The sequence below is a fragment of the Mustela putorius genome, unplaced genomic scaffold (genome assembly GCF_011764305.1).
Source record: "Mustela putorius furo isolate JIRA1106 unplaced genomic scaffold, ASM1176430v1.1 tig00000196_pilon_pilon_pilon, whole genome shotgun sequence".
NCBI lineage: Eukaryota > Metazoa > Chordata > Mammalia > Carnivora > Mustelidae > Mustela > Mustela putorius.
The window spans coordinates 9,122,898-9,148,464 of record NW_025421310.1 but is presented as its reverse complement, the minus strand read 5'-3'; the positions used below and the strand labels follow the sequence as shown (position 1 = coordinate 9,148,464).

At 41.3% G+C, this 25,567-nt stretch overlaps 1 protein-coding gene across 1 annotated transcript; it reads right to left on the bottom strand.

The window, feature by feature from the left end:
• Positions 1-3,393: 3,393 nt before the first annotated feature.
• LOC123391219 (zinc finger protein 615-like) lies at positions 3,394-6,958 on the bottom strand. Its single transcript, XM_045077280.1, is given in 5 exon segments — positions 3,394-4,191; positions 4,193-4,671; positions 5,293-5,550; positions 6,467-6,559; positions 6,859-6,958. Coding segments are annotated over 5 exon segments (1,086 nt in total). The 3' UTR covers positions 3,394-4,035.
• Between the last annotated feature and the right edge of the window lie 18,609 nt (positions 6,959-25,567).

Below are 25,567 nucleotides of genomic sequence, written 5' to 3'. Positions count from 1 at the left end.
GCAGGCTCCCCGCTGAGCAGAGAACCGGATGCGGGGCTCGATCCCAGGACCCTGGAATCACGACCTGAGCCGAAGGCAGAGGCTTTAACCCACTGAGCCACCCAGGTGCCCCTATGACTTTGTCTTTAATGAAACACTTGTTTATCATGTTCTCTCTCCCTACCATTTTGTTACACACTCATCTGTTGATCCCTAATTGTCCAAAACTCTTGTTTTCTTTATCTGGATCGATTCCCCAGAAGATCTCATCTGATGCAGATTTCTATCTCCACATTTAACTTCTCCCTGAACTTCCCAGATACATCAGACTGTAGCAGAAAGCTCTGCTTGGACACTAACAAGCACATCTAACTTAGAATCTCCATTATAGAACTCCTGACTTCCCAGCCCGCATCAGGCTCTCACTCAGCAGGGAGCCTGCTTCCCTTCCTCTCTCTCTCTCTGCCTACTTGTGATCTCTGTCAAATAAATAAATAAAATCTTTAAAAAAAAAAAAGAGAGAGAGAGAGAGAGAGAGATCAAGCTCTGCATTGGGCTCCAAGCTCAGCAGGAAGTCTACCTGAAGATTCTCTCCCTCTGTCCCTCCCCGCTCTCTAAAGTAAATAAATAAATCTTTAAAAAAAATCTTTAAAAATTTTTTAAAAATAAATAAAATAGATCTTTTTAAAAAATCCTTAATTCCTGTGTACCCATTATCCAGCATCACAACATGGCTTCATCTCATCAAGATTATTTTTGTGATCACTGGATTTTAAAGTAAACCAGTGATCCTTGAGTTTATATAATCTGATGCTCATTGTAGGACAAGTCTTGATGTCAAAATACCAAGAGCACCTGAATCCACTCAACGGTCCACAAGACCATCACCAGATAAGCCCTTTACAGGTATTTCTTCAATATGCCAGATCTCCTGAAGACTCACTGCCGGTTTTAGGGTTGTTACCTATTATGATAGGATGGGGAACTGAACTTAAAGGGGCCTGTACCATGTAGTGAGAAGAAATCATGGAAAACTTGATTCTTTTTAACATGGTCTTGACATGTTTTTGCACCAACTCCACACAAGGCAAAAAGAGATAAAGATACCATAACCAAAGTAGTCTTTTCTCATTGTTATACTTCCCTTGCACCCCAGGCAAGCTGTGGCTTGTAAGGTTAAGTGATGGGGTCAGCAATATGATCAGGAGCTACCAATCTTACATCATAGTGAAATCTTACATCAAATAACAGATTACCAGTGAGTTTGTTAAGAGGTAGATCCTGTGAAAGGATCATGTAGATATTGATGCATCATGTATTCATAGATATTGATGATCATGTAGATATTGATGAAAGTTTAGGTTTAGAATTAAAATTTAACTTGAAGAGAGTTGGCTTTACTAACCCTCATTATAGGATAGCAGTTACTTCCTTGCAAATAGGGTTTGGCTGACAGTGGGCAAGGATGAGGAAAGATGAGTCACATGTTTCCCGCCTTTGAAGTGGGGAGGTTCTTCCTCTATGGAGATGCCTTTTTTTTTTTTTTTAAGTTGTATTTTTAAGTAATCTCCACACCCAGCATGGGACTCGAACTTATAACCCCAAGATCAGGTTGCTTGCTCCACTGACTGAACCAGTCAGGTGCCCTGAGGAGATCCCCTTTAATGTTTTGAACATGGCAAGGGAAGGGGGGGGGAGAAACTTAACCCCTATAGGCACAGTGACCTTCTTGTTGGAAAGTGGTTTGGGGTGGGAGCTCATGAGGGTCAAGGTCAGTGAAAACTCATTCAAAAATATGCTTTTACTGTTCATAGGTAAGAATCTTGTCTTCAAAAGAGCAGTGCTCTTGTCAACTTCCCAGGCTTTACATTCAGGACAATGGAGTTTCCACTCATTCTTGAACAAATCCTTTGAAAATGCAGACAGTAGAACAGTAGCATTCATTTTGCTAACCATTACATCATACTGTAGGTGACATTTCACTATCACCCTTCAAACCCCCAAGACTTTCAAAACTCTGGGTTTGGGATAGGAAGTCTCTCAGTGTCCTTGGGATTATTCTTAGTCCTTCTTGTTTTGTTTTTCCCCTCTCATGCAGTTTTGTATTGCTTAATGTAGGACAATACCAGCTAATCTACATTGCTTATTGAAAACATGGAGATGGATGATTTGCCCCTCTTCACAAAGCCTGGTTTTGGCTATGTGACTTGTAAGTATAAAAGACCCCTGAGTAATCTCGTGCCTTGATTTCTCTGAAACTGAGATATTTCACACATACATGTTGGTGGCTTATGATTTGGAGACAGATGGTGTTCTGTGACTAAAAAAGGTCCCTGGAATCTGTGCCTGCATGTTACAGAACACCTTAACGTTTACCTGTGTTTTATTGTTTCTCAGGCTATATTGTAGCTTTTGTCTTTACCAGAGTCTCATGTTACTGTAAGTCATGGAGTCATGTCCAATACATTGAACCACCTTAAACTGGGTGCCTGCTAGAGTTGCAATTTCCCCATGTTAATGTAAACCAATGTGCTTGAAAAGGAAACCTACTTTTGCAAAAATAAAACCAAGCTCATTGTATCTTAAGAGTTTAATCCCCATTTAAGAAAAATAATTTATGAGATTTTGCGGCCATATTCCAGAGAGGGATTCATAAAAACAGCTCTAAAGTTTCACATAAGCTCTTTGAGAGGGAAGCATACCTTGTACAGTATAGGGGAAATAGAAGCCTACTTTATTTGACTATCGGAACAAGTTACATTGTCCAATCAAGCAGTACCAGAACCAAAGCTAGTATTTAATTTCTGTCCTCTGATATCAGGGATAATCTTGGAAACTGTTAAGAATTCAAAAGGGTATAAAACTTGTGAATACTCTTTCTCTTCAAACCCTAAATATCTGATCGATTTAAAAGAAAAAAATTCTTTATTACAGATATTTCCACTGTATTTCATCCAACCCACGATACCTTTGATTGTGTGATACACCATTATTTTATGTACTGAATTCTCCATTTAAACCTGTCAAGTCACCAACTGTGTGTTGCATTCTAACTTCACTGTTAATTCTGTGGGGAAAGAAAATTCTATCTTGGAATCGATGAAAAAACATTTTACTCAAGGAACGTTCCAGGCCCATTTACGAATACCAGGAAATGGGTGACAGGAGATATTCAGTATGTTATTAAGATTTCTTGCTAAAATAATGAACCTTGTAGTTCAATTACAACTTATATAGCACTGTAATGATATAAAGATTCAATACAGATTCTTCTATTGGCAAGTGTTGTGTACTCTGAAGTACGGGTACTAGGGAGTCACAATTGCTATGCTAACACATGCAATTCCCAATTATGAACAATCATTTTAATAATAAAAATAGAAGAAAACACATATTACATAGTTCTGATAAAATATTTGCTTTGTTTTCTGCAAGTATATTTATTTACATACTTAAAATTTGTCATAATGCTGCTTACTATGTTACAGCTACAGGAAATGACAACCCTCATAAAATGATAACCATAAAAGATGATACCTCAGATTCATTCAAGTATAGAATTTTTTCCTCAGTGTCAAGTCTCTGTTATCAGTGTAGCTGGATTTCATGCCAACAACATCCTCACCGTCAATTCAGACACACACAGATGTTCTCTCCTATTCATTCCCTCTGGCTACATTCAGTTGACATATATGGAGGAAGGTATTTTCTCCTGTTTGAAATTCTACCCAGTACCATTTTCTCTCTCTCTCTCTTTAAAATTTATTTGACAGAAAGGCAGTGAGAGAGGGAACACAAGCAGGGGAAGTGGGAGAGGGAGAAGCATGGCGCTTGATACGGGGCTCAATCCCAGGACCTCGGGATCATGACCTGAGCCAAAGGCAGACACTTAATGACTGAGCCTCCCAGGCTCCCCCCAGTACCATTCCCTTATAAGCAATGAGGTGTGAGTCTGGGGTTGGGGGAGTTGTGTCCCCATCTGTAGTCTTAAGGTATGTAAACTCTGGTATAATCAGTTATTCACTTTCAATGACAGCTTCTGGATATTTACTTCATTCATGATTTCTCTCCCCTGTGAGTTTTCTGATGTAAAATGAGGCTGAATTTGTGGGAGAAAGTTTTCCAACACTGACTGCATTCATAAGGTTTCTCTCCTGTGTGAGTTCTCTGATGTATAGTAAGATGTGACTTCTGGGTGAAAGATTTCTGACATTTCACTGCATTCATGGGGTTGCTCTCCTGTATGTGTCTTCTGATGCAAAACAAGGCTAAACTTGATAGGAAATGTTTTCCCACATTCCCTGCATCCATAGGGTTTCTCTCCTGTATGGATTCTCTGATGAATAATAAGGCTAAACTTGTGAGAGAAAGTTTTCCCACACTGGAGGCATTCATAAGGTTTCTCTCCCGAGTGAATTCTCTGATGAATAAGGAGATAGGATTTCCGGCTGAAGGCTTTGTGGCATTCACTGCATTCATAAGGCTTCTCTCCGGTGTGATACCTCTGATGAATACTGAAGTGTGACTTTTGGGTGAAAGCTTTCTGACACTGACTGCATTCATAATGTTTCTCACCCGTATGTGTTCTTTGGTGTAGGATGAGGCTAAACTTGATGGAGAACGTTTTTCCACATTCACTGCACCCGTAGGGTTTCTCTCCCGTATGTGTTCTCCAGTGAGTACTAGGAGTGACTTTACACTAACGCCCTTCCCGCACTCACTGCAATGATAAGGTTTCTCTCCTGTGTGTGTTCTCTGATGTCTAATGAGCTCAGATATCTGGATGAAGGCTTTTCCACATTCATTGCATCCTTAAGGTTTTTCCCGTGTGAGCTTTTTTATGTAAAATGAGGCTAAACTTAAGGGGGAATGTTTTCCCACATTCATCACAGCCATAGGGTTTCTCTCCTGTGTGAGATCTCTGATGAATAATGAGCTGTGACTTGTTGCTGAAGCTTTTCTCACACTCACCACATCTGTAGGGCTTCTCTCCTGTATGAGTCCTTTGATGTGCAATGTGTTGTGACTTATCGCTGAAGCTTTTGACATATACAACATTCAAACCGTCTCTCTCCTGTGTGAGTTCTCTGATGTTTATTAAGGCATGACTTATCAGTAAAAGCTTTCCCACATTTATTGCATCCATACGTTTCTCTCCTGTATGGGTTCTCTGGTGTAAAATGAGATGGGATTTCCGACTGAAGGCTTTCTCATACCTGCTGCAACCATAGGGTTTCTCTCTGGTGTGTGTTCACTGATGCTTAATGAGGTTTGACTTCTGGGAAAAGGCTTTCCCACAGTCACAGCAGTTACCCTGTTTCTCTCCTGTTTGAGTTTTCCAGTGTTTAATAAGCTGTGGCTTATGGCTGAAAACCTTTAAGTGCTTATTATATTCATTGTATTTTTCTCCAGTATGAATTTTCTCATGCTTAGCATAAAGAAATATTTCATCATAGCCATCATATCCATTAAATTCAACTTCATTTCTTGCATAGCTTGTATTCTGAATAATGTACTCTATATTAGATTTCAAATGTTTCCCAAGTATGTCAAATGTACGGGATCTTTGTGCTAAAGGGACATCAAAGTATAGCCTCAGAGACAATATTTTTCTAAATGCATTATTTTTGTGGTGACTCTCCATAGTTCTAAGGTTGAATTGATTTTCTTGGTGCCTGTCTGTATGACAATCAACTTGCCAGGTGTCTTCTATAAAGGAGAGCCACAATGACCATGAACTAGAAGGAATGGGATTCTATAACAAAGGATGAAGAGTAAATGAGGCTGGGGATACAGTGAAAGTCTGAGATATTTCTAAGTGGCAAGAGGAAAAAAATGGAAGAAACTATAGAATGTGGAGATGAGGGACAATTTATGAATGCTGAGTGTGTTAGAAAAGAGAGCTATAACCATGGGGATGGATAGGAGAAGGCAGATAAACTGAGGATGCCAGGGAGAAAGATTAGGAGAACAAATTCCAAGATTAATAGAATGGGATTAGATTCATATACATAAAAAAGAAATGTATTTTATTTTTTTGAGAACTCCTTTTTTTTTTTTTTCTTAAGTAGGCTCCATGCCCAACATGGGGCTTGAACTCACAGCCCTAAACACAATCTACCGAATGAGTCAGCCATGTACTCCCCGAAATGTGTTCTTTTAAAGATGAAACAAAAGAATCCCAATATGGAGAGATTAAAAAGTGGAATCAAGCAGAGCCTAGGTGGCTCAGTTGGTTAAGTGTCCGACTCTTGATCTCAGCGCAAATCTTGATCTCAGGGTTGTGAATGGAAGCCCTGTGTTGGGTTCTACCCTGGGCATGGAGCCTACTATTTAAAAAAATTTAAAAAAAAAAGTAGAAACAGTATTAATATATGTGGGAACTTATGTCCCCCATGCTGTCACACTCAGAGCTTAGATGCCTCCCTGTTTCTGACCAAACAGGAGTTTACTTCTATTTATGCCACAGGGTTGGTTTTTCACTCACCTGGATGAGTCTGACTCTGGATTTCTTCCTCTGTTATCCATTGTGTTCCACGTTCCAACTGGTAGAATGCATCTGCTTTGGTAACTTGATACCCTACTCAAGGAAAATTATAGTGGATCCATGGAACCAAATACTTAGACAATAGTACCTCTGAAAAATGGGGAAAGTTATATTGAAGGGCCTGAACAATTGGATCTTAGCCAAATAAAGACCTTTAACTGGGAGTGAAAGAAAAGCACTCTGTTGGAGTTTAGTACCAAAAGGTACTAAAATCTATGATGTATGAAACTCAAGTTCAAAACAGTAAGGTACTTAAAAGGCTGCACACATTTCATCACTGAGAAAGGAAAGGCAATTGATTGCCTACATTACCCTGGGAAAGCTCTGCTTACCCACTGATACTAGGTTGCTATAATTTTCCAACATCACATCTTGATACAGGATTTTCTGAACACGGTCCAGTAGCTGCCACTCCTCCCACGTGAAAACCATAGCCACATCCTTGAATGACAGTGATCCCTGAAACAGAACATTCCTATTCATTCCTAAAGGGATTATCACTGGTTAATACTTGAAATATAATATAATTTTCCTATGGTCAGTCATTTGACTGCTTTCTGTATAATTAGTGTTGCATTATACTTTGAAGGAAAAACTAATTTTTTTAATTAAAATATCCTTTGTGCTTCTAATCATTCATTGTGTACATGTTCACTCTTTCACAAAAGAGAAACAGAACATCCTCAAATTTCACAATCCAGGAACCATCTACAATCTGTGTGAATGCACCTATAGTCAGACACTGGACTAAATACTCCTTTTTATATGATTCTCTCCTACCTTGAAGGAACATACTAGCTTGCAGAGAGAAGAATGTAAGTACATGAGAGTACATTTACATACATTTACATAGGGCAGGAAACAAACATATACCATGTGGGCACCAGTGGGGAGGAGAAAAAACACAACAGCTGAACTTCAGAGAGGGAAATGGAATTCAAGAAAGAAGTAACTTGAATGATTGCACAATAAAAGCCATGAGCATTTAAAACACTGCAAATAGGTTTCTTCCGAAGTTGTGAAATCATGACTGAATTTAGAGCAGGTAGAGTGCACGAATAAGCACTCAAACATTTTTTCACTTACTATTTTTGTTACTTAAATGTTGATAGGGATAGACTTCCAAGGTACTGGGTTAAGTGTACTTAGTAAGTTATAGAAAAGTCCATAAACTATGACCTCAATTATGACTGTGAGTATTAGGTTCTGTGTGGTAAAGGGTTGACTTAGCAGGCCTGGGTTGCCCAAGCTCTGCACACTCCAAGGAAAGGCCTGTCTTCAGGAGAACCGGCCCTTGATTTGGTCCTGGAGATAACCTCTGAAGCACTGTAACATCCAGCCTGCTACAGGTGTTTTCACATTCCCGAGGCCTTGGGTGCTCTTCCAGTTTGAATTTTGGAGACTGAATAGCTGAGGTCAGTCATGTATGCTGAATGCCTGTGTTGACTGACTCCCAATAAAGCCCTGGACACCAAGGTGCATGTGAACTTCCCTGGATGGCAACACTTCCCACCTGTGTTGCCACCTTGTTACACACTTATCGCTGGGAGAATGAAATGCTATTCAAGCCACTCTGCTGGGTGAGGACAACTGGAAACATGCCTGGTCTCTCCTGACTCTACTCTGTGTCTTTTGCCTTTGTTGATTTTAATATGTATCTTTTCAGTATAATCATCTGTAACTGTAAAAGCTTTTTTTGAGTTCTTTTAGAGAATCATTGAAACTGAGGGTGGCCCAAGGATCCACAACACAAATATATACAAATTCATAGACGCGTATGTAAATGCTGACAGAGGAAGTCAAAAGGCTACACCTAAGTTTTTGTATAGTTTATCCTGAGGATGGTGAAAAGGATTAATGGGGAACTTAAGTGCTTAGCTCTAGAAACTTCTGTACTATTTGAAATTTCGACACAGAATACTTTAAGCTTTACTAATGCAATTGGAATATAAAATTTTTTAATTTGGGGGGAATTTTTTTAAAATAGAAGAAATGGATTATGAACTGAGATTATGAAGGAAATATTCTAAGACTTTGCTAATAGATGTAACTTGGAAGTGCTCACTAATATAAATTGGGGTTTCTCAACCTCAACCCTACTGATATTTTGGGCTGGATAACTTTCCACAGTGGAGGCCTGTATTGTGTGTTGTGGGATGTTTAGCAGCATCCCTGGCCTCTATTTACTAGAAGATACTGTTAGCAGTTCTGATAATAAAAAATACCTCTGGACCCTGTCGAATGTCCCCTGGGCAGATAAAAATCATCCGAATGGAAAACCACTGATTTAAAAAAATAACAATTTTGAGGGCTGTTGGTGGAAGAACAAATGATGATGGTCTTAGAATCCATCCCTTTTTCTTGATAATCTAGGTGTTATCCCCGGATAAAGTCAGAGCTCCAGGAGCCTGGGACTTGAGCTACACGGTTTTGAAACTCTAAAGCACTCTGATCACTGAGTTTGGCTTTGATATAACACCACGGGCTTTTCTGGGAATAAACCACTTTTTTGGTGGTTTGCTATAGAGGGAACTGAGCATTGAACAGTCTCACTAATAACCTACCAGAAACATTTCTTCCTACTTACATGATAGGAATGATCTACTTTTCTGAGGAGCTTTCTCCTTAAGGCAAATCGCCAATGAGTTTTTATTGACGGCCAGGTGGGAGATGATTGTTATTTCCCAAGGATGACCACAACAGTATGTCCCATTCCAAAACCTTCTGCAATGTGATCTTGTCACTCTCCCATCAAGAGGTGGAGCCTGTTCCCCTCCCCTTGAATCTAGTTTGTCTTAGGGACTTGCTTGTAACAAAAATGATGCAGTAGAATAATGTCTGAAGCTAAGGCAGAAAAGGCCTGTAATTTCAGTCTGGTTCTCTTAGAATCTAGCATCATGCTGTGAGAAGCCCAAGCCACAAAGGGAAGCCATGCATAAATACTCGTCAGGCGCCTCAGCTGTCTAGTTTTTGAGTCACGTCATCTTGGAAAACAGAAATAGGAAAAAAGAAGCCTTCAGATGATTCCATTCCCCAACCTTTGAGTCTTCCCAGCTGAGGTTTCAGACATGGTGAGGAGAAAAACTGTGCAAAAAGGATTAACACAGCAATGTGCATTGTCCACACCCTGCACAAGCCAAAGCAAGGTTTGGTGCTTACCTGTTGATAGGAACTAACCTCTAAGCCCTAGAAATAGCTTTACCTGAGAGCCTTGGGCTACACCAGATAATTCGTACTATCAGTGTGGCTTATGGTGGGAGACTTGGGGCATACCATGGCAGCTTTACTTCTGAAAGGGCTGGTGACTTAAATCAGCCATTCATATAGTCAGTGTTGCCTATGTCTCCAACCCAAATAAAAACCCTATAAACAAAGAGTTGAGTGAGCTTCCCTGATTAGCAATACTGAAAATGTGTTGTTACAAGTCACTGCTGGGAAAATCCAACACTGTTCACAATGACTCCACCCAGAAAGAATAAGTGAAAGTTTCTGCCTGGTATCTCCTGGATTGGGCCTTATGTACCTTTTTGCTTTTGCTTAATAAACTCTAATTGTGAGTGTAACAATGTTTCTGAGTACTCTTGAGTTCTACCAAATCACTGAACCCGAGGGTGGTCTTGGGAACCCACGAATATGTAAGATACCACCTTAGGGCCCTGTCTTACTTCCTGACCCACTCAATCTCCATGAGAATGACAAAAAATAAATGCAGGGATACCTGGGCGGCTCAGTTGTTGTTTCTGCCTTCTGCTCGGGTCATGATCCCAGGGTCCTGGGATCGAGCCCCACATTGGGCTCCCTGGTCAGCAAGAAGTCTCTTGCCCTCTCCCACTTCCCCTGCTTGTGTTCCCTCTCACTGTGTCTGTCAAAAAAATTAATAAAATCTTTAAAAAAATAAAAATAAATGCATACCACCAACCTCAGGGTGATCTGATAGGCAGCAATAGGTAAGTGGGATGTGGAACAGTAAACACAAGTTTGTTGCTCAATTTTATTAACTATTTAGAACCTTGTGGGTTAGGGCACCTGGGTGGCTTAGTGGGTTAAGCCTCTGCCTTTGGCTCAGGTCATGGTCTCAGGGTCCTGGAGCCCCACACTGGACTCTCTGCTCAGCAGGGAGCCTGCTTCTCCCTCTCTGCCTACCTGTGATCTCTCTGTCAAATAAATAAAATCTTAAAAAAAAATCTTTTGGGTTATAATTTATGTTCTACTTAAAATAATTTGTATAAACATATGATTTACATATTCTCATTGCAATTTGGCTGTGAAGTTGATCCTTTGTTAATTTTTCCCCCTAAATTCTGACATCTCTCTATGCTGTATCTGGTATAAAGTAGTCCTCATAAATATTGAATAAATAGATTTTTTAAATATGTGTATTATTAAGCCTTCTCAAACCCACGTGAAGTCCTAGTAGAAAACAAATATACAAATAAACTCACTTGAGACATTTTCTGGAGTCCTTATATATACCATCAGAAAATCTAATATCTGCTCTGTTGTTGATTCTGGGCTCTATTCTGAATCTCTAGTTCAAGGTCTCTGGATAAGGATGCAGTGCTGATCTTCGTACCTTCACTTTTTTCCTCATAGAACTATTTTATCCCAGGAAGCCAGGACCTGGAGATTACAGAAATTGCATGAGTCTAACAGATTTTTATGAGTTGTTTGAGTCCTTATTTGTATGTCTATGTGTATTTTAGATACACACAAATGCATATATATATACATCTAAAATTATGTTTTCCTTAGGTGGTAGGTTAATATGATAGTTTAAGGAAAAAAGTAATGTGTATTACCTGATGACTTATTTTTCAATAAACATGATTATAAGAAGAAACAAAGCTGTCATTAAATTATGTAATTTTACCAAAACTGTACTCAAAACTAAATCTGCACTTAGAGAAAGACCATTACAAAGAAATAGGGGGGAAATGTCCAGTGAGAGAAATTTTTAAAAGCCTAAAAAATCCAGAGAAACAGGTATAAATACTGGGATACTGCTTGCTAACCTGTCTTGGGTATATACTGTGTGATCTAAGTGTATAAGCACTTAGCGCAGTTTATTTTTTGTTTTTGTTTAACAAAGGGAAAAGAGTCTCAGGGTGAGAAACTTGCTCAAGTTCACATGGTAAAGTGGCAGAATATGGATAAAAATCTTAGGTCTGCTCAAATCCAAACTCCATGTTCTTTTCTCTGAGTTAAACTTACCTGCAGGTGTTCTAACTGCTTACCTAGAAAACCTACTAGAATCAATTAGTAATTACATTAGAAATAAGAGTTCAGTAAAGAAAGGAAAGATTTTTTAAAATTAGCTTTTATATCTACCTGAAAATAGAAAATAAAATAACCTATTATTGGAGACCCTCAAAGACAAGAAAGGAAGCTGCCCCAAGCACTGAACTCCCTAGAAGCTACCCCATTCACTGACCACCCCCAAAGATCAATCACTGATCCCTCACTCCAAGTACATCCCAAACACCAACTTAAGCAAAGGACATCAAAAGCAGGCAACTAGGGGCACCTGGGTGGCTCAGTGGGTTAAGTGGGTCCTGGAATCAAGCACCAAGTTGGGCTCTCAACCCAAAAACTGCTTCTACCTCTCCCTTTGTGATCTAATTGTGCTCAAATCTCTTTAAAAAAAAAAAAACCCACACACTAAACTATACCAAAAGATGTCTCAATCACTGAACCCCAGCTTCCAAACACCATGAATATTCCCACCATGGACACTGGCATTAGTAAAACCTTTCCAGGAACGTCCTGATAAGTGACATGTTCCAAGGATTCTTCAGTCACTGACCTCCAAGAATGCTCAAATTGCTGACATGCCCCTCAAGGCCCTCCTAAGTACTAATCTTCCCCATAATTCCTTTTCAGGCACTGACACCCTCAAAGACACCCACATTCCTGAGTTCCTTCATGAACACCCCAAACACTGACCTCCCATCATTCGTCCTCAATCAGTGACCTTACCTGAAAGATGCCCCTATCAATGACCTTTCCCAAGCGCATCCAAATCACTGACCCACTGTCTCGGTAATGCCACTATCTGATTTGCCTCCAAGACCGTCCCAGTCACTGAACTTTTCTACAAAGCAATTCCCCAAGCCCTAATATCTCCCTGACCATCCCCAGGCCTGCACACCATTCTGACTGCCCTGCTCCCTCAATCACAGAATGCATCTCCCATCCCATAACGGCTTACTTCTTGCACAGACAACCCAAGCCTCCCCTATCGTTAACTCCAAATCTCCACAAACCTCACTCAACCTCATTCTGCTGCCAGAAGGCGAAACTGAGACCTCTTAATAGAGCCTTCGTGCAATAGTTGGGTGAGTGGAAAGAGCCACGGCCCATCAATTCAGCTATTGTTCCACCTCACAAAGTTAAGTTTAACGTCTGCGGGCCAAACCACCACCTCGGGGGCGTTCTACAGACAATGATTCCGATCCGCTTCCGGTCTTTTAGACAGAGACCTTGTGAAACAGATTATGGCGGCTCCCAGTTGGCCAATTCATAAGGGAGCCGCCATATTGGGAGACCGGTTATACAACTGGTTTTTCTGCCCGGGAGAACAGTACTAGTCCGCTTACGTCAGTTGTGAGCGACACAAAGGGCGGTGCGCATGCTCCCGTTTCTATGGATGCCGAAGGCGCGCCAAGGCCAACGGCGGGTTGCCTCTGCTTTGCCGGCGGTGCATACCAAGCAGCGAAATTTTACAGCGGGCGTGGCCATCTTGAAATAGGGGGACATGTCCGTACACGAAAGGGAGTCGTCCTTCAAGGAGTGGAAACCATTGGAGCAACCTTAGGGAGTGCTCATAGAGAACGGTATAGAGTTTCGAAGAGCCGATGTAGTACGACAAAGGCAGTAGGCACAGAGTAAACTAATTTAGTTTAAGGAAAAGTTGTCTTCTTGCTAGGCTTGGTGGTGGTGGTTAGGTTACATCTTTTTATTATATTCACATTGTGACCAACAAAGAATAACCAGATGCCAAAGAAGAAATAAGCCATTAAAGATGTTATCACCAGTCCTTACTCAAAACAAGGCATTACAAGAATGATAAGACCACAAGCTCCTGGTCAGTTCTAAAGAAAAATTGTTGGTGGAGGCCCACATTGGCAAATCAGGACCCCTCTCACTCTTGAGAGCTTTCCCTATATCTTTACTTAATAACACTTTTAATCATTTTACTCACGTTCCTTTGTGAGATTCATTCTTCGACCCTGTGAGACAAGAACTTCATTCTCCTGCTTCAGCGAGGCCCTTCAGTTGTATATCAGCAGGCCATATGCTTGGCAGATGACTGCTAATACACATCTTGGAGGGTAGAAGTAAAGGAAGTTTCCAAAGTTTTTAGAAGTTAAAGGAGACTTACAGGGTCCTGGAGGTTGGGATACTGTTGAGCTAAGTTTGCTCTTACCAACGTATTAACATTGAGGCAGTTGAGTTCCTGGAGGAAGGTCACTCTGCCTGTTTCAAGGACTTATCAATGGATGTAAGATTTAAGGAAATTTAATTTTTTTCTTTTGCCTTTGTGACCCATATCAAAAATTATTGATGGACCTAAATATTACCCTGGCTTTGAAGAGATCCAGAGTTGAAAGAGTTAAATTGTGTGGGGCTTATTCTAACTTGCTTTTCTGTAACTGCTCTGCTGTGTCCTTGAATTATGCTTGTGGTTAACAAAGAAGAGAACTGTTTTGTCCTAGTTTCACAGCAGCCTGACCCCAGCAGTACCCGGACGGTAAGATATGGCTAACTGAAAAATGTAAACTGTGCAGAGCATACCAGGAACTGTAACTGTGTAAAGAGGTCACTGTGATCGTGGCTTTGTGACAAGCCTTTGTCTAAAAAATGCATAAAAACCATATGCTCCCCTTGATCAGGACTCTCAGCCTCTGCCTGATCTTCGGGTATGTTGCAGAGCCCCAGCATGCTGGAACAATAAAGCCCGTGCTGTTGTAGAAAGAGCTGCCTTGGTGTCGTTCCTTTGCGCCTCCCTAGGTTGAGGTCTTCTCGACCCTAACAGCTTTTTTTTTCCCATGGGGGAAAAAAGGCCAACTCTTTCAGAATGCCTATTTCTTCACTATCTCATGAATCTTTTAATCTTTGCCCATATTAGGGGTGAACAGAAATCTTATGTCATGTGCACCTGGGTGGCACAGTTGGTCAGTTGTCCAACTCTTGGTTTCAGATACGCTTTCCCTCTCCCTCTGGCCCTCCCCTCTTAAATAAATAAAATCTTGTTTTAAAAAAGATTTTATTTATTTATTTGACAGAGAGTGCACGCATGAGCATGGGCAGCAGCAGGCAGAGGGAGAGGTAGAAGCAGGCTCAATCCTGCAGACTCAATCCCAGGACCCTGGAATCAAGACCCAAGCTGAAGGTAGATGCTCAATGGACTAAGTTAACTATTTGCTTATTGTTCGTGGCAGTCAGGGCTGCCTGAGGGATGCTACACATATGACAGAGGGGGAGCGGATGGAGAGGGGGGTGCAAGGCGCCAGCTTTTGCTTTGTCTTCCGCCAGCCCGGTGCTCCCTCATCATTCCCCCCTGAACAATTTTGACCCTTAAATCTTTAAGGTGGTTGAAGATCTCATCTTCTTTAACTACTTCCTTTTGAATAGGGGCGTAGAGCTGTCCCTACCTACTCGGGTCAACACTGATCAGTTGAGGGATGTATAAGGAGTTATGACAAGCAGAGGCAGCTGAATCCAGCGCTGACAGTGAAGAAGTGTGTCTCTGCGTGGTCAGGATCTTCTGTCGCTGAAGTCATTGCAGCAATGGAGTCTCGGCACCAGGTAGAGAAACAATGAACAAAGCAACATAACTAAGATTAATAAGGCAATAAAAATGAGAAGTCTGAAAAGGAGATTTAATTGTTGGCCATAGTCCTCCTCCAAACCAGGAACTTAACCAATCACTAAGAGAAGGATCTTGTAGAGCCTTAATCTGGGCATTCATATACTTTATTAGTTCTGTGACAGTTTTGTGGTAGTCTGGGATGTACACACAACATTCTGCTTTGATAACTGTGCATGTGCCACCCTGTGCTGCTGTCAGGACATCCTATTTTGTAGGACTGCCTTGCGTATCTGAGACTTCGGTATTAAGTAGGGAGAGGCTATTTAGTGAATCACTGAGTGCCTTTGTAGTATATTTACTAAGGGCTTCTACATGCCACATGACATCCTCTAGTCCCGCAGATGGAAAAAAAATGGATGTTAAGTGATCATACCATTTAAAACCCAATCGTGTCTATCTTTGTTTTAAATTGGGGAGATTAACTGGAGTGGTAATGGTTTTAGTAATGCACCCATGAATCCAGGCAAATCCTAAAGTACAGCGAATCCACCCTGGAGGAAGCCAGGGCCACAGGTTGGTTCCTCATATCCAGTGGGTTCTGTTTGGAGCTGACCATCTCATGCCAGGTCACCTCACCCAATCAGTAGCAAAACCTTCAGTAGCCTGGAGTACTATTATTTGGGAACACATTTCTAATGATAGCAATCCTCGATACCGTGTGTTATTTGCCCAAGTATCATATGTATGATTCTTTTGTTCCCAGCATAAAACTGCCTTTTGAGTGAGCTGTCCAATGGATGAGGGTATGAAACACAAATATGTATCCTAGATTTGATATACGCCATCCTTAGTACAGCCATATGGAGGGTCTTGTAATTTAGACCCATATTTGATTGGGGAGTTATGGCTTGACAGCAATCCCCTTTCCTTCCAAGTAGCTCCATGGGCATGTAGTACCAGGAAGGCATATTTGGAGTCAGTGTTAATGTTTTTAGGCTTTGGCAATTGAAAAGTGCTAGTGAGCACTATAGTATACCTAGCTTTTCTTATTCTTTCTATGAAAACTACTGTCATCAGTAAACTGTCATTCGTATTTTTAACAGGGGCATCTAAAATCTGGCCAAATAGAGTAAGCAAGATCAATAACCTCTGAACGGTTTTGCTCTATAGAGAAAGAAGTACAGTGGTCAGGTTCAGGCATACAGGTAAGTAGGTTTAAAGTTAAAACTTAAGTATTATTTCTGGCATATCTGTTAGTGTAGCCCAGTGTTTAATTAGTCGGCCTCCATCATTCATTGGTGGCCTTTGAATTCTAAGACAAATCTGGACCTGATGTGAACTCATTAGTTAGGGGCTGTTCCATAGTGAGCTTTAAGGCTCCTTTTATGAGGACTGTTCTATACTTAGCTAAAGCATCTGTTTGCAATTGCACCTCAACAGAGGTGGCTTCTAGGATAAATATCACTAAGGGATGAAACCATTAAGTAGCCCTTTGAGTGGTCCAGCCTTAACAATATCCTGATTATAGAGGATCACTGGCAAGTGGGAGAAAACTTGGTCGAGATAAGGGGAGTTCCCCATGCATCATCCCATCCAATCATAAAGAAAGTGGGGTCATCCATTATCTCCACAAGTCCATAGTTAATCCTATGGAGTGCGAGAGGCTGGCTTTTAGGCAATTTCATTATCCCAGCCACAAACAAGGTGTTAGTTAAGTTATACAATTGTAGGGGAATCAATCCCATTTTCCAGTTGTTTAATCATGTGCCGTGGGGTCTTGCTAATATACCCACAAAATAATAAGATCGACGAAAGAAGCTACTGTGTAACTTCTCTGAAGTTTACCTCAAATTGTTTAGCTTACAGGAGTCAAGATGGCGGAGAAGTAACAGGCTGAGACTACTTCAGCTAGCAGGAGATCAGCTAGATAGCTTATCTAAAGATTGCAAACACCTGCAAATTCATCGCAGATGGAAGAGAAGAAGAACTGTAATTCTGGAAACAGAAAAACCACCACTTTCTGAAAAGTAGGACTGGAGAAGTGAATCCAAAGCGACGGGAAGATAGACCACGGGGGGAGGGGCCGGCTCCCGGCAAGCAGTGGAGCAACAGAACACAAAATCGGGACTTTTAAAAGTCTGTTCCGCTGAAGGACATCGCTCCAGAGGCTAAACTGGGGCGAAGCCCACGCGGAGTCAGCGTGGCCTCAGGTCCCGCAGGGTCACAGAAGTATAGGGGGTGTCTGAGTGTCACAGAGCTTGCAGGGATTGGAACGGGAAAGCTGGCTACAGAGACAGAGCCGACATTAAGCTCCCAGCTCGGGGGTTACCTTGAACCAGTTGCAGGGTTGGTGAGCTCGGAGCTCGGCCGGAGGTCAGGCTGACGGGAGTAACTGGGCGCTGTTATCTGAGGGCGGACTGAGTAGTGGGGCCTGGGCTCTTGGCTCCTCCAGGCCGGAGACCAGGAGGCCGCCATTTGTATCCCTGTCCTCCAGAACTCTACGGAAAGCGCTCACATAACAAAAGCTCCTGAAAGCAAACCTGAGCGGATTATTCAGTCTGCCCCAGGTAAGAGCGGTGCAATTCCGCCTGGGGCAAAGACACTTGAGAATCACTACACCAGGCCCCTCCCCCAGAAGATCAACAAGAAATCCAGCCAAGACCAAGTTCACCTACCAAGGAGTGCGGTTTCAATACCAAGGAGAGCAGCAGAATTCCAGAGGAGGAGAAAGCAAATCACGGAACTCATGGCTTTCTCCCTGTGATTTTTTTAGTTTTGCAGTTAATTTAATTTTTTTCTTTTTCATTTTTTTCTCTTCTTCTGCTAGAAGTTTTTTAAACTTTTACCCTTTTCTTTTTTAACTAGTTTATCCAATATATATATATTTTTTCTTTTATATTTTTCTTTATTCATTTTCTTTTTTTAAATTCTTTTCTTTTTTTTTTTCTTTCTTCTTGAACCTCTTTTTACCCCTTTCTCCCCCCTCACGATTTGGGATCTCTTCTGATTTGGTTAAAGCATATTTTCCTGGGGTTGTTGTTGCTCCTTCATATACTCTTATCTGGACAAAATGACAAGGCGGAAAAACTCACCACAAAAAAAGAACAAGAGGCAGTACCGAAGGCTAGGGACCTAATCAATACAGACATTGGTAATATGTCAGATCTAGAGTTCAGAATGAAAATTCTCAAGGTTCTAGCCGGGCTTGAAAAAAATCATGGAAACAAATGATAATGAAAATACAACGGTTCAAAATCTGTGGGACACAACAAATGCAGTCCTGAGAGGAAAATATATAGCGGTACAAGCCTTCCTCAAGAAACAAGAAAGGTCTCAGGTACACAACCTAACCCTCCACACCTAAAGGAGCTGGAGATAGAATAAGAAAGTAACTCTAAGCCCAGCAGGAGAAGAGAAATCGTAAAGATCAGAGCAGAAATCAATGAAATAGAAACCAAAAAAACAATAGAGCAAATCAACGAAACTAGGAGCTGGTTCTTTGAAAGAATTAATAAAATTGATAAATCCCTGGCCAGACTTATCAAAAAGAAAAGAGAAAGGACCCAAATAAATAAAATCATGAATGAAAAAGGAGAGATCACAACTAACACCAAAGAAATACAAACTATTATAAGAACATACTATGAGCAACTCTACGCCAACAAATTTGACAACCTGGAAGAAATGGATGCATTCCTAAAAACTACCACAACTGAACCAGGAAGAAATAGAAAGCCTAACAGACCCATAACCAGTAAGGAGATTGAAACAGTCAGTAAAATCTCCAAACAAAAGCCCAGGGCCAGACGGCTTCCCAGGGGAATTCTACCAAATATTTAAAGAAGAACTAATTCCTATTCTCCTGAAACTGTTCCAAAAAATAGAAATGGAAGGAAAACTTCCAAACTCATTTTATGAGGCCAGCATCACCTTGATCCCAAAACGAGACAAGGATCCCATCAAAAAAGAGAACTGCAGACCAATATCCTTGATGAACACAGATGTGAAAATTCTCACCAAAATACTAGCCAATAGGATTCAACAGTACATTAAAAGGATTATTCACCACGACCAAGTGGGATTTATTCCAGGGCTGCAAGATTGGTTCAACATCCACAAATCAATGTGATACAACACATCAATAAAAGAAAGAACAAGAACCATATGATACTCTCAATAGACGCTGAAAAAGCATTTGACAAAGTACAGCATCCCTTCCTGATCAAAACTCTCCAAAGTGCAGGGATAGAGGGCACATACCTCAACATCATCAAAGCCATCTATGAAAAACCCACCGCAAATATCTTTCTCAATGAAGAAAAACTGAAAGCTTTTCTGCTAAGGTCAGGAACACGACTGTGATGTCCATTATCACCACTGCTATTCAACATAGTACTAGAAGTCCTAGCCTCAGCAATCAGACAACAAAAGGAAATTAAAGGCATCCAAATTGGCAAAGAAGAAGTCAAATTATCACTCTTTGCAGATGATATGATACTATATGTGGAAAACCCAAAAGACTCCACTCCAAAACTGCTAGAACTTGTACAGGAATTCAGTAAAGTGTCAGGATATAAAATCAATGCACAGAAATCAGTTGCATTTCTCTACACCAACAACAAGACAGAAGAAAGAGAAATTAAGGAGTCCATCCCATTTACAATTGCACCCCAAACCATAAGATAATTAGGAATAAACCTAACCAAAGAGGCACAGAATCTATACTCAGAAAACTATAAAGTACTCATGAAAGAAATTGAGGAAGACACAAAGAAATGGAAAAATGTTCCATGCTCCTGGATTGGAAGAATAAATATTGTGAAAATGTCTATGCTACCTAAAGCAATCTACACATTTAATGCAATTCCTATCAAAGTACCATCCATCTTTTTCAAAGAAATGGAACAAATAATTCTAAAATTTATATGGAACCAGAAAAGACCTCGAATAGCCAAAGGGATATTGAAAAAGAAAGCCAAAGTTGGTGGCATCACAATTCCGGACTTCAAGCTCTATTACAAAGCTGTCATCATCAAGACAGCATGGTACTGGCACAAAAACAGACCCATAGATCAATGGAACAGAATAGAGAGCCCAGAAATAGACCCTCAACTCTATGGTCAACTAATCTTCGACAAAGCAGGAAAGAATGTCCAATGGAAAAAAGACAGCCTCTTCAATAAATGGTGTTGGGAAAATTGGACAGCCACATGCAGAAAAATGAAATTGGACCATTTCCTTACACCACACATGAAAATAGACTCAAAATGGATGAAGGACCTCAATGTGTGAAAGGAATCCATCAAAATCCTTGAGGAGAACACAGGCAGCAACCTCTTCGACCTCAGCCGCAGCAACATCTTCCTAGGAACATCGCCAAAGGCAAGGGAAGCAAGGGCAAAAATGAACTACTGGGATTTCATCAAGATCAAAAGCTTTTGCACAGCAAAGGAAACAGTTAACAAAATCAAAAGACAACTGACAGAATGGGAGAAGGTATTTGCAAACGACATATCAGATAAAGAACTGGTGTCCAAAATCTATAAAGAACTTAGCAAACTCAACACCCAAAGAACAAATAATCCAATCAAGAAATGGGCAGAGGTCATGAACAGACATTTCTGCAAAGAAGACATCCAGATGGCCAACAGACACATGAAAAAGTGCTCCATATCACTCGGCATCAGGGAAATACAAATCAAAACTACAATGAGATATCACCTCACACCAGTCAGAATGGGTAAAATCAACAAGTCAGGAAATGACAGATGCTGGCGAGGATGTGGAGAAAGGGGAACCCTCCTACACTGTTGGTGGGAATGCAAGCTGGCGCAACCACTCTGGAAAACAGCATGGAGGTTCCTCAAAATGTTGAAAATAGAACTGCCCTATGACCCAGCAATTGCACTACTGGGTATTTACCCTAAAGATACAAACGTAGTGATCCAAAGGGGCACGTGTACCGAAATGTTTATAGCAGCAATGTCCACAATAGCCAAACTATGGAAAGAACCTAGATGTCCATCAACAGATGAATGGATCAAGAAGATGTGGTATATATACACAATGGAATACTATGCAGTTATCAAAAGAAATGAAATCTTTCCATTTGTGACAACATGGATGGAACTGGGGAAGGCAGGATGGTGATCAATAGCGATATCTTGAGGGACGCCTCTGGTCGCTTTTGACACACGGGAACCTCTGACATATCCTGCTTGGGACGCCACCCAGGAGTCAGGGGGGATTTGGTAATGGACCTTCTTTACATTTCTGGGAGCATGGCCTCAGTAGGCTTCTTCAGTTCCCAACTACCTTGGGGTGCCTTTTAACCCACTGGAAATAATTTGGATTGCAAAACTTGAGAAAGGACTGAGGTCCTGTAACACTGCATGGCCTCAGTGGGATCTATCAGTTAGATGTCCTCTGCAGGAAACAGGGCAAATGGACCTAGGATACCTTCATTGCTCATACCTAGGCCTTTATTGCTCTACACCAGGACCCTGAACTAAGGGGCTTTTGCAGAATGTGTTTGCCCAAATGAGTCTGTTAGTTAGTAAACCCAGGTTGCTGGGCCATCCCTAGCAAAGGGGACTCTGACTTTATTTCTCTCTGTTTCTCCTAATAGATGTGGGGGCTTCTCCCTCACTCACTTCCCCATGTTAATGGCTATAAATGGAGCCAACTGGGGTTAATCTAACTCGAGACAGACCGTAAGGAATAGACCCAAGCAGTTGCCGAAACTCTCTTTGTTTCGGGGAAGTTTCCCCGTCTTCTCTGGCTTGACTTGGACTGCTTAACCCCTCCCCCCTTGCTGGTGGGAAAGCCCAGCATCTGCTCCTCTGTTGGGGCTGATGAGCTCTAAAACTGGGAATCCATTTTCTGCCTCCTGGCAGCACTTTGTTTCTTCTGTTTCGCTCTTCTGTTTCTTTACCAACGTGTGTGCAGCCTGCATAACTAGCCTCTAGATCACGCACCATGGCTCCTTCTCTCTTCACTGTCAAGGAGCAAGAAGAGCAGCCCCTGGACATAACACCCCCCACTCCAGATCTTCCCACTTGTGTCTCAGCTAAACATTCAAAGTGGAGTGGGTCCAGGTGAAATGTAAATCAGTATTGGAGCTAAGTTAAGTTTGTTGGTTTAATTAAGATAAAACGTGGTAACTTTTAAGTTACCAGCAGTAAAATGAAACTTCGAAGTTTACTGAAGGTCAAATAAGCCGTGTTATTTGTTAAAATTCATTAGCAAAGAAATGACTAAACTGATGGTTAATTGTCTGTCTCAAAGTTCGAATGGGTAATTGCTGAAGTAACTTTCAAAGTCTTTGGTAACCTGAAAATTTAAAGTTTTGGTTGGATGACAAATGGAATTAAATTGTGGACATCTAGGTCTTAACAGGATAAAATGCTAAGTCGTTAATTACTGGATGTAGGTTTGTGCTTTTGACTTCTTACTGCAAAGAAACTAAGAGTATTCAAATCTGTTGGTAAACGTGTTTTGCACTTTTCATAAATTTGCACTGTTTCATAAATTTGTCATCTAAAGGATTCTGTTGTAACAGTTCACAATTGGTTAATACTTACTCTTCACTAGAGATTAAGGGGTTTCTAAGAGTATCAAATTCTGCTTAGTGTAACTAAGACTGATCGAAATAAGGGAAACTCTGCAGGAAAGTAGATGATATGTAAGAAAGATTAAAGAAGGGAAATGCATTTTATTAAAGATAAAAAGGTTCTGTTTTATTTTGCAGTTCTCTTAAGCTTAAGAGTTACTTTTTTAAAGATTTTGATAGTTTAATATGGGTATACTAACAGTGGATTTTTAACTTGGGGGCTTTATCCATAAATTTATCATAAAGGAAACTTCAGAACAACTTTTCCTGCAAATACAGTTCTCTACACGCAGGGATTTATTTTTCCTCATCTTCCAGGAGTTATATGTTAATTTCGGTTGGATTAGATTTGGTGTTTACATTATGATGACTATGTAAATACCATTTTTAGTTTAGCCATGTAGTGTACTATGATTATTTTTCATTTCTTGTACAATTTTTAATTCTCCCTGGAGTTTTCTTATTTATTCCTCCCAGAAATTCTGGCCCTTGGTTCTCAGAAAGCCCTGCCCTTGGCACTGGATCCAGATGGGAGCCCACTACCACGTGTGAGTAACTTGCCACCTGGACATCGGCTTGGGACTGCTTTCCTCACCTTGCTGGGCAGTGTGTCTCCCCGCCACCTCTCCTAAGGGAAGCTTAGTTTCTCCCAGTCCTTGTTTTTCACTTCCTTGGATGGCATTATCACTCTCACTGTACCGTGAGAGCTTCTCCAGATATTTTGTTGTCCTCAACAATCTTCCTCTTGGCCTCCATATCCAGTCTGTAGCGTTCCCAGGGTATTTGTCCTTTAGCCTTTATGTTTGCTCTTTTTCCTCTGCTGAAAGACTTTTTAATTTTTGTACGGATACCTAACTTCTAAGATGGCTGCGCCCTGTGTGTTTTCCCAATTATTCTTCGTGCGTAGGGATTTACTTTTCTCGCCAGCCCGCTGAGGCGGACTAGCCTACCCCATGTTTACCTTGTGTAAATTCAAGCTTCTGAAAATCAGTGCAGTTTGCCTCGTAGGATTTTAGGTGCGAGAAATGGGTATTTTCGGTAGGTTTTTACTGTTCCGAGCCTTACCTGGCTTTTCCGGCCAAAACGGCCACTTCGCCTTGTTTACGTCGATTACTGAAGGATGGCCGCCTGGAGGACCGGTGGCCAGATGAGCGCAGACATACTGACTCCAGGAAAAGCCGGAAGTCCAGGCTCTGCAGAAACGTTTCTGGCCCTCGTCAGCCGCCGTCGCTGGCGTGGAGTCCGGGCAGGGGCGCGGCGGGAGTATTCGCGGAAGTGCAGCCTGTGGGATGTTGCGGTGGGGTCCCTAGAAAATCAGGTGTGTGTATGTTTCGGTTTGTGGAGCGGGATGAGAGGACCGAGGTGTCTGTGGCTTGCCCGGGTGGTTGGAGGCGCGGGGTCCGTTGGGGAGCGGAAGCAAGTGGGAGCCCGTGAGGGGCTGTCTGTGGGTGCGGTGGCTTTGGAGTCGGTGCTGAAGGATTGTGGGGGTCAGTGATTACAGGTGTGTGGAGATCCCGGTTTCCGCGTTCGTGGTCAGGGTTTGGTTTCTGTCTGTAGCGCCCGGTGACTGAAGACTAGGGAGGGGTGTGTTTTGTCAGTGAAAGTGCTTTCTGCTTCGGATTCGGGTTTTACCCTGCGGCTCAAAGACGAGCTGGGGCGCACGGTCAGCGATCCCTGGTGTGTCGGGATTATTCCGATGGTCGGAGAGGTCCAGGTGTGTTGGCTCCTGAGAGGTTTGTGAAGGCTGAGGCAGGTTGGTGGGTGGGTTGAGGTCCCAAGGTTTCTTTCCCTCCAGTCCAAGCCCCTAGTTTGCTTTTGAGTTTACACATCTTCTCTCGACCCCGCAGTTATGAGAGCTTTGTTGGAGAGAGAGGATTAAAGATTACCCAAGTGGTTTCTACTAAAGATGAGGGTTTTGCCCTTTCTGCAGATTTACTCTGGACGTGTTTGCACACCCACTTGGAAATGTTTCTTTAAGAAACTTCTGTTACAGTATATGCTGTCAGGAAGCAAATCTGTGCCATTTTGACTGGAATCAATCTCTCCATTCATCTAGGTAGAATTAAAGATGTTTATGTTTAAGTAATCTCTACACCCTTTATGGGGCTCAAACTCATAACATTGATAGCAAGAGTAGCATGCTTCACCGACTAAGCCAGCCAGGTGCCCCTAGATAGAATTTAAATACTTAAATATTCAGTTATTACCTTTGAAAGCAGATTATGATTCTCCATTTACCCATACATGTGGTTTCCTGTCCCTCCTGCCCATCGTGATCTTTAATTTTTTTGCCATTGTGAATGGTGTCTTTCAATTTTTTGTTCTCTTTTGATTACTATCTCTTAGAAGAGCAATTACATCAAAAGTATTTATTTTGTTTCTGCTTACTTCACTGAATTCTTAGTATTATGAGCTTCCCATTCCCTATCATTTTTATTAGAATGTTCAAACATAGTTTAAAGAGTTTTACATTTGAACACCTCTTATACCTAACACTTAGATTGTCATCATGATTTTGTTTCCTTCATTCTATATCTATCCATATGTCACTTCTCAATCATTAATCTACCTTTTTACAATTTTTAACATGTATTTCAAAGTAAATAGCAGGCATTTA